The sequence below is a fragment of the Medicago truncatula genome, chromosome 2 (assembly GCF_003473485.1).
Source record: "Medicago truncatula cultivar Jemalong A17 chromosome 2, MtrunA17r5.0-ANR, whole genome shotgun sequence".
Taxonomy (NCBI): domain Eukaryota; kingdom Viridiplantae; phylum Streptophyta; class Magnoliopsida; order Fabales; family Fabaceae; genus Medicago; species Medicago truncatula.
In genome coordinates, this window is record NC_053043.1 from 17,448,371 (window position 1) to 17,458,959 (window position 10,589).

The window sequence follows — 10,589 nt, forward strand, 5'->3', positions numbered from 1 at the left end:
TGTTGAGAAAATGAAGAAAGGAACAAGGAAACAAGAAGCAATGAACAAGAGAAAGTGGGGAAGAGGGTTTTGAAGTAAGTGGCTGTCTCTGATCCTCTTTGTGCCACCCTCCTTTTAAACAAAAAAAAAAGGTTGTTTTCTCCCTCCTTTTTCCTTTTTTAATTTAAAATTAATTATTTTCTATTATATTCTTTTTGAGGAATGTAATAGAAAAAATTGAGTTTTGCCTTTCTTTTCTAAAGTAAAAATTGAGTTTTACCTTTGTAGGTACACATAATTCAATGTCCGATTTATACCAGTTACACCTCTAATTAGACACATAATATATAGTCGGGATTCATTGAAATTATGTGTCTTTTTTTTGTGGTGGTCGGGATTTGAACACTGATCTTACATATTTTATGCATTATTCCAACCAACTGAGTTAAACTCACGAGGACACCTCTAATCATAATAATTAAATTACACCTCTAATAACTTTGTATAGAATATGGATCTTACAAATCGAGCCTTTCAACATGTTGTATTATCTTGATAACTATACATTTTTTTTTTTAATAATCTTGATAACTATATATAAACTTTTAAAATAATTAAATTCGAATAATGACAAACAAAAGTGATATCAAATACAAAAAAAAAAAAAAAAAAAAATCCCAATTTTTATAATAATATGTTCCCCTAAGTCTATAAATATTGTGTTTAAGATAATAGGTTTTACCATTCAAAAAAAATTAATGGTGCAATATGTTTTCTGTTTGTCTTCTATTCTTCTATAATTCATCATAAATACTTTTTCATCCACTAATAATATTGTGGAGCTTGATCTCCTAACTCCGAATTTTAATATTTTTTTGGCTAAATTTCCTATTTAAAAAATAATATATTAGTTAAGAGAATTAACTTTATACTTTCTAGAAATCAATAAAACTTATGTCCTTTTATCACATTGTGTTTATGGTAGATTCTTTATCTTCTTAATCTTTTTTTTTTTATTTCTTTTTAAAACCATACGATATTATCTTTAATTTATTTCCCTAAAATAAAAATCTTTAATTTATTAAAGTTATTACTATATTTACAAAATAACATCCGATAATTTGGTGAATAAGGTAAAAAATTGAAAACACATACCACTTTTTAATATAATTTTTTTAATTTTTTTATAGTAAACTATTCAAAGTACGAATAATTAATGGCATTCAAAATAAAATCGGATACTGAACTTAAATAATTTCCAGTTTTTATATTTTTCTTTAGACGTTGCAGTTGCCTATTTAAATGATAAAATAGTTTAACAATTTAACACTATTACTTTTTAGTATTGTCCTTTTATTCATATTTTGTCAGGTGGTAGCTGGCCTTTTCATCTAATCTGATTAAAAATTAAAAAACGATAGTCCTCAAAAGATTTTTTTTTTTTATCGATTCTAGAAGAATTATTTAGGAAAGAACAAATTAAATTTCTAATTTCATAAAAACAAAAGATATCCTAAAAATAAAAAATAATATGAAAAAGAATAAAAATACATGGATTGTCCCCGTATGACTACTTGACAAAAAGAATACAAAACATGGACCTGTCTGTCTTATATATGTACCCCCCAAAAATTGTTTCTTTTTTTAGGGAAACAAAATATGTTTATAGATAAATCCACTAATTTTATAATTAATAACTTGTTAATTATTTTTCCTCTTTTTTTTTTTTGAAAAAGTCAAAAGATAATATAACAACAAACAAAATCACAACACAAGAAGTGTTTGAAACTCTGATGTTTGACCCTTGTCTTGTACCGTTAGCTCTCTGAAAGAATAAAAGAGTGTGTAAGATCTATATTTATAGTACATCATTACTTAGAGGTTAAGAGTAAAACTAGGAGTTGTGCACTAAAATTACCTTACAAACCAAGCAATCACCACTCCATGGCCGTGCTCATGCGTATGGGACATGAAGTGAGGCACAAGAGCGCATGGCATGAGCGCTGGTGCGCTTTTGACATCCCCTCCTGTGCGAATTATGTAGTTTTTGTCCCTTTTTTGAGCGTTCTTCCGTCTTGCAATGTCTTAGAACTTGAAATGAATTTTCTTCACTTTTTGTTGTCTTCAAATAACTCCTAAGAACCATTGATTTCAATCTTCATGTCCTCGATCCTTCACGTGATGTCTTGTTTTGCCGATTTACACGATTTCTCACTAAAAAGACTCAAAACACCTATGAGAGTTGCATTATTTACGATAAAACACCTATGAGAGTTGCATTATTTACGATAAAACTAAATTACAATCAATCGAATGAAAACAATACAAAAATTTCCTCAACCCATTGACAACTCCTCTAAATGACTTCTAATTTTCCTTCAAAAGTAAAGAAAATAGCTAAAAACTTAGTCTAAGTTCCCCAAACTTAAATCGTTGCTTGTTCTCAAGCAATAAAATAGCTAGAAGTTATAATTTACATGAATTTAAAAATTGGAGCATACCTTTTCGGATATCGTGCTTAGATTGTTTGTCTTCCCACTCCAAAACTTAACTAGCTTACCACTTCCACGCAAGTGGAACAAACTTAGAAAAGATACTCTTACTTTCAACTATTCCCAATTCCAAGATACACGTATGTACCTCCTAAAGTCAGTGGGGTTGATCAATACATTTACCACACTTCGTTCGTAGGACTCTCAATACAGGTTATAGAATTATACAAACGTGGGACCTTCAAGGAAGAAGCTTGGGGATGAAGTTTGATAAGTCACCAATGATTGCTAGTACGAGGAAGGAAAATATGTTGACTCTCAATAGATGAGGCAGAAATCTGCATAAGAGAAATTACCAAAGGGCATAATTTGGATAGAGGCTAGACTTGTACTATAAAAGGAAAATGTTAATTTTGTACCAAGGGTTCGAAAATTGTCTTCTAATTTGAGCAGGAGTTTTCAGTTAGGGTTAGTTAGCAGCCAGTATAGTTCTCTCACCATCTCATCCATTCCATTGATGATCATGAGTGCTAGTTCCTAAAGAATTAGAGTCTTAGGATCATTTTGAGTGACTAAAGCAAATTGTTCACTCCCCTCCTTCACAAATTGTAATTTTCCATTGTTAACTCCAAATTCTTCTACTAATAATTGCTATTATGTTCTTCAAAAAATATTGCCATTATGTTTTCATGCATCTTTTCTCTATCTTATATTGTTGTGTTTGAGTTCATCATGAGATATGAGATTCGGGGACGAGATTTGAGAAATTTGACGCCATAAAGGAAAAGGTAGGGGATGCTCTAATTGAGGGCGAAGTGCTCTGCCACCGTTGAAGCAATAAGTGACAACACTTTCAGAGGCTTGGAACAATAAACTTCTCTTTCCAAACTTAGCAAGCGAAAATCTTCTCATGGCTCGAAGAAGGAATGAGGGCGATTTGAATGGAAAAATGAAACTAGTTATGTCCAACTCAAACGACCCACTAGCGTATGAAAACACTAACAAACTAGAGAAAAAAAAAATCTTAAAAGTTGCTCACAAATAGGGGTGGGAATGAGCCGGGCCGAACCGAACTTTGATAAAAAAAAGTAAATATATTTAGGGTTAATAAAATAAATGGTCCATATAAATATTTAGAATTTCATTTTTAGCCTCTACAAAATAAAATCATACATTTTAGTCCTTGTAAAAAAAAATCGACGACATTTTCGATCCCTAAAATGCTAAAGGAAAATATCACACAGACTAAAAAGTGTGATTTTTTTTATAGGGACTAAAAATAAAATTCTGAATGTTTATAGAGATCTTTTACGTAATTAACCCTTTTTATACACAAACATTAATTTATTTTTTATGACCAACGGTTGAATCACGATAAAAATATTTTTTCTTCACCTTTTTTCATTTTTTTCGTGACAACACTTTCAGAGGCTTGGAACAATGAACTTCTTTGGCCAAACTTAGCGAGCGACAATCTTCTCATGGATCAAATAAGGAATGAGGGCGATTAGAATGGAAGAAAGAAACCAGTTATGACTACACCAACCCAAACGACCCACTAATGTATGAAAACACTAACAAACTAGAAGAAAAAAAAATCTTAAAAGTTGCTCACATTGAAACATTTTGTTTGAACAAGAAGAGTTTTGTACAATTCCTTTAAAGTTTTGATGATAACAAAGTATTGAAGAACAATTGGTCAAACTAATATTTGTTCAAGTGTGTAGGATCATAAAATATATCTATCAAGTATTGAACAAGTATGAAAGCATCAGAAGCACAAGAAAAGCTCAAAGACATTGGTAGAAGATCTGAAGAAATGTCAATCAGAAGTCAACACATTAGATCAGAAGAAAAGAACACCTCTTCAGAAGCTGAAGAGAGCACCATACTCAAAAGTACTAGCAGGATATAGAAGACCCCATCAGACTCGGAAGACCTTCATACTGCAAAAGCATTTGAAGGACCCAGACTCCATGTCAGCTTTGTCGTCTTCTGTAGCTATCCACATCAAATGATTTGAGCATAGTTTTGTCTTCATCTGACCACGTGTAGAAACAAGACAAAGGATACTTCCTGTTTCAGCAAAGGGTTTTCAAATGACTATCCGACATAATTATTCATATCGTCAATGGTTCAACGTCCTTGATATGAAGCTTCTCAACAACTCTTTATGCGCTGGCACTCTTCTCCAACGTCTCTCAAATCCATGTCTATATAAGGAGCTGAAGACCATGAAGAAGATTAACAATGCTAATACTCTGCTATTTTAACTGTGTCATTACTCTATCAAATTAAATAGCGCATAAACACTTAAGATTTTCATTTTGCTTGTTGTATCTTAGAAATCCTAGGAGTTTAAAAGAGTTTGTTCACTTTGTTCAGTCTACACGATAAATTGTTAAATTAGGTATAGGAACAAGTTTGTTTATATTTGCTTTAAACAAACAGAAGTATCTTGCCTTTTAAGCTTGAGCGTATAAGCCTCTTGGTGAAACCTTGAGCACTAAAGTCTCAATCTGTTGTGATTGAGCACCAGAAGTCTTAATCAGTCGTGATTAAGTAATATAAGTCTCTAAGTGAAACCCAGAGCAACATAAGTCTCTTAGGGGAGCCCTTTGAGCAAAAGATGTCTCTCGCCTGTGTGCTTGAGCAAAGGAAGTCTCTTAAAGTTGTCCTTGAGCATTGAAAGTCTCTTGGTAGTGACTTTGAGCAAAGAAGTCTCTTGAAAGTGTGATTGAGGATCAGAAGTCTCTTAAAAGAGTCCTTGAGCAATTGTAATCAAGAGTGATTATAGTGAAATTCCTTGGAAGCGCAAGGGGACTGGACTACTCCTGTGTTGTGGGAGGAACCAATATAAAATTTCTTATGTCTATTCTCTCTCTCTCTCTCTCTCTCTCTCTCTCTCTCTATCTCTCTGTTTTTATCTTTGTGTTATGTATTTCCACTGTATCAGAATTTGCACCCATAAGATTTTTAACCGTCGTAACACTTAGAAAAAGAAAACCAATAAAATCAACACAATTCAACCTTCCTTTCTTGTGTTTTTCTCATCTTCACGTTTTATCATGACTAAAGGGAATAAATTAAAATGATTAGGGTTATGAGTTTGACTCTATAACAAACAAATGTGGTGTGTAGTTTTTATTTAAAGACTTTCTCTATTACTTTTTTTTTTTTTATAAGGCAAGGGCACACTGAAATAGAAAAGAAATGGAAGACACTCCAACGGAGTTGCGATGTCTTACAAATTTTAGTCCTTGTCAGGTGCTCATATATATTATTAAAAAAAGGAAAAAGAAATACAAATAAAACTGGGGGGACATAAACCTAACCCAGTAATCCACACATAAGTGTAGGTCGACCCAAGCAGGAAATACAAAAAAATTAAACAACACAAGTGATAAGTCTGCTTCTAATTAATCCTAAAACTAATCAAAGGTCATAAGTGTGGTGATTGGACCGTCCGTCAACATGAAATCAGGTCCATGTACCATCAACTCCCTGCATATCACACAAAGCTAAAACGCTCTTTCGAGCCCCACAGTCCAAGTCAAATAGGGAATGGCGATTTCCAATGGTGCTAGAACTCGATTCAATTGCCAACACAGTAACAAGTTCGTACACCTACAGTTCACTGTTACCACAACAGTAAATTTTGAGAGTGGCGAGTGAATTCGACCGCCAACACGGTAATTAGCGAATCCACACGCACCAACAATTTACTGCAATCATTTAGAGCAAATTAACAGTCATTTCTGGCCCAACAGGCATGACATGGCTACCCACAGGAAAGGCAACAACACTGTCTTTTTGAATACGTACAAACAGAACCACTAGTGTGATGGAGGCAACCCAAACGCCTTGAAATCTGTAGATCTCAACAGATCTGGAAGAATCATATATCAAAGGCAAGAAACAACCACCAACACAGTGTCGCTGACATCAACCTCTTACGAACAGAGGAGTTTACAAACCAGAACAACGCCAACCCTTTTTGAGATCCAAAAAGTACCCAAAGCTTGCCGTGACGGAGAAAGGCCGACGACATCTTCGACAGCCCCCAGAGGGGAATTGGTGGTCAGAAAAACAACGGAAAGAGACCACCTCGGCACAATCGACGATGGTTGGACGACCCAAACGAGTTAACAGCCCTAAAAGGGTGTTAAACGGCATTGCGGCAGTAAAGGGCTAGTGCACCGCCGCCATCGAAGCTACTTCGAAACGACGACCTCTCTATTACTTAAATTAAACAGACCTTATATTTTTTTCTCTCACTAATATCTATAATGTAAATAGCTATATGTATATATTTTTTTTAATAACTATACTATATGTATATATAATTTGATAAAAAGTAATTATATTTAGGGTTTTTTAGGGTTAATTAAGTCAATGGTCACTAAAATTTTATTTTTAGTCTCTACAAAATAAAAGCATACATTTTAGTCCTTGTAAAATTTAACGTCATCATTTTTAATATTTTTAAAATTTTGGATTAAATAGGTTTTTAGTCCCTATAAATATGTCAACTATTCGTTTTAGTCCCTCTGAAATTTTCCTTCAACTTTTAGTCCCTATAAAATTTTCAATCTTCACGTTTGGTCCCTCTTTTAAAGTAATACTCATATGTAGAATACATATTTTTTAATAAAATTGTCCCGAAAAATTCAAAATATTATAAGAATGACTCCAAATTTTTTAACAAAACATGAATTTAATATGAATTTTTATGTTTTTTACGGTTAACAATTCATATTTAATTTGTGTTTTCTTAAAAAATTCTAATTTTTCTTAAGAATTTTATTTAGAATATATTATACATTTTTGCACAATTTTATTAAAAAATACAAAAATTAAATTAAATATAGGGATCAAATGCAGTGATTGAAAATTTTATAGGGACTAAAAGTTGAAGGAAAATTTTAGAGGAACTAAAACGAAAAGCTGACATATTTATAGGGACCAAAAACATATTTAACCCTAAATTTTTTGTTGATAGAATATGATTTTATTTTATAGAGACTAAAAACAAAATTCTCAATATTTACGCAGATGTTTTACTTAATGAGAATTGCTGTTCCCACATATAGTATGGCTGTGCCACACGAGTAAAATACCAAAATGCCCTTCGGCAGTTTGCTACCGAAGTTTTTAGGAAACCGGCGGCAGTTAACTGCCGAGAAAATCCTCGGTAGTTAACTGCCGAGGAAATCTGAACTTAAACAGATCGCAGAACCAGAACCTCCCATTTCCAAAAAACCTTCAAAATTCTCAATTTCTCTCCCATTTCCTACCAAATCCATTTCACGAATTCTCAACCTTCAAGTGCACATTATCACAAGTAAGTTGTGTCAATCATTTTAATGTTAATGTTAATTTGTTTAGGTTGATTTTTTTAGAAAAATTAGAGTAGTTTGCATGTGGTTAGGGTTGATTTCAAAATTGAGAATTTGATGATTGCATGTGTAGTTTAGAAATTGATCATTGAATGTAGTTGTTGCCTATGTTGTTTAAATCATAATGTGGGTTTGAATGGTGGCAAATGAACACAATTTGAATATGTTTTATACTTTGCACATCAAGTGTTTGATAAAATGTCTCAATGACAATTTTATTGATTATTTAGTTAGTTTAGTTATGGAAATGATAGAAATGATGTTAATTATAGTTTGGTTAAGTTTATTTTGATTTTTTAGTTAGTTTAGGTTACACGAGAATTATGTTCATTGTTGTACTTTTAATGAGTTTAATTTTGTTTATGTTTAGTTTAGGTTTAATGTGTTTATGTTTATGTTTAATTAGGTTTAATTAGAATTAATTATGTTTAGTTTGGTTTAGGTTTAATTAGGTTTATGTTTATGTTTAGTTTAGGTTTAATGTGTTTGATTAGGTTATTGAAATGATATAAATTTTTTATTTTTATTTTTTATAGATATGGCCGATCAGGACCCCATTGATCCATCGAAGATGATTGGTGGTAGGCGTGCCATGACTCAGAGCCACCGCAGGGAGAGGCAGGGCGGCCACATCCCAAAGAGGGGTAGAGGTCGAAGAGGAGATGGCTCAGGAAGCTCTCAGGCTACACAGCCTGAGGAGTCACAGGTTGTTGACCCGTCACAGCCTGTTGACCAGACTGGGGTGGAGTACCTGAACTATCAGGATCAGGTACATCATGATGTGACGGATGGTGGATATGACCAGGATCATATACCACAGCAGCAGGATGCAGTAGACGAGGATGACATTGCAGCAGCTGCTGCACCGGAGGTGTTACCTACGGACCCTCCATTTCCTGGTGGACCGGAGGACCTGTCATTGCTCCACTCTTATGCCGATCATATGTGGCTTTGCCACTCTGGTATAATTCAAATAATGTAAGTGTATTTATTTTAAATGTTTTTTCTTTATGTTAAAATATTTTCTTTAATTTAAATGTGTGTTTGTTTAATTATTATATCCAGTTTTATATGTGTTTTTTTTAATTATATTTTGTATGTTTAATTATTATATCAACCTTTATATGTGTTTTTTTTTTAATTATTTTTCTTTATGTTTAATTATTTTCTTTAAATGTGTGTTTGTTTTAATTATTATATAAACTGTTATATGTTTATTTTTTTAATTCTATTTTTTATGTTTAATTGTTTTGTTTATATGTGTTTTTGTTTAAACCAAATTTATTTTTCTATTATTTCAGGTTCGTAAGACCCGCGTGCTTAAACCGATTAATCATGGGGCCAAGATTCTCACTCTCGGACGCCCTAACGCGAATGAGAATTGGTTTTGGGATGCGCTTCAGCAGAGCGGGCTACATGATTTGGTTTACTTGGGGTACTCCACCGTGCCTTATGCCCTGCTGCTGACTTTATGCGAGAGGTGGCATCCGGAGACCAGCACCTTCCACATGCCGATGGGGGAGATGACTGTGACATTGGATGATGTCGCATGTCTGACGCATCTTCCTATTGAGGGGCGGATGTTGGCTCATGGGAAGAAGATGCCCAAGCATGAGGGAGCGGAACTGCTGATGACGTATCTGGATGTGTCCCAGAATGAGGCTCAGAAGATCTGCAACCAGGAGTACGGCGGGTACATTAGCTACCCGAGGCTGAGGGAGTTCTATACCTCGTACCTTGGTAGGGCCAACGTATTGGCGGGTACGGAGGATGCTGAGGAGCTTGAGGAGTTGGCGAGGGTCAGGACATACTGCGTCCGGTGTTACCTTCTGTACTTGGTCGGATGCTTGTTGTTTGGCGATAGAAGCAACAAGTGCATCGAGCTGATATATTTGACGACCATGGCGGACGGATACGCAGGGATGCGTAATTATTCCTGGGGAGCTATGACCCTCGCCTACCTATACGGCGAGTTGGCGGATGCATGTAGGCCTGGACACAGAGCGCTTGGGGGGAGCGTGACACTGCTGACTGTAAGAAAACTTAAATTTTATATTTATGTTAACTTTTATTTTTTTGTTATATTTTTCCATGCGTAATAATTTATAAATGTTATTTGTTTGCTTTGTGCAGGCATGGTTTTTGGCGCATTTTCCAGGTTTTTTAGTGTTGATCTCAACACTGACTACCTGGAAAACTATCCGGTTGCAGCGAGGTGGAAGCTCCAGAAGGGTCATGGGGAGGGGATCACGTATCGGTCACTGCTCGATCGTATACAGTTAGATGATATATGCTGGAGGCCGTACGAGGAGCACAGAGAGATCCAGGACTTCGAGGAGGTTTTCTGGTATTCTGGATGGATTATGTGCGGCGTCCGTAGGGTGTACCGTCACTTGCCCGAGAGGGTTTTGAGGCAGTACGGATACGTGCAGACCATCCCCAGACATCCGACTGATGTTAGGGACCTCCCACCGCCTTCCATTGTGCAGATGTTCGTCGACTTCGGCACTCACACGCTTAAGGCGGACGCCCGGGGTGAGCAGGCAGGAGAGGAGACATGGCGGGCGGCGGATGGCTATGTCCTGTGGTACGCTAGGGTGTCTCACCCTCAGATCTTGCCACCTATTCCAGGAGATCTTCCGAGGCCTGCAAATGAAGAGCAGATCATTGCAGAGCAGTGGCAGCGGTATGAGGCGAGAAGCTCGCCTGACACCTATGA

General features: G+C 35.1%; 1 protein-coding gene across 1 annotated transcript; it reads left to right on the top strand.

The window, feature by feature from the left end:
• The first annotated feature begins 8,819 nt into the window (after positions 1 to 8,819).
• Positions 8,820 to 10,589, top strand: LOC120578172 (protein MAINTENANCE OF MERISTEMS-like). Its single transcript, XM_039830485.1, has 3 exons — positions 8,820 to 8,848; positions 9,172 to 9,903; positions 10,004 to 10,589. The coding sequence occupies exons 2-3, from the start codon at positions 9,379 to 9,381 to the stop codon at positions 10,151 to 10,153; spliced, it is 675 nt and encodes a 224-aa protein (XP_039686419.1). The 5' UTR covers positions 8,820 to 8,848; positions 9,172 to 9,378; the 3' UTR covers positions 10,154 to 10,589.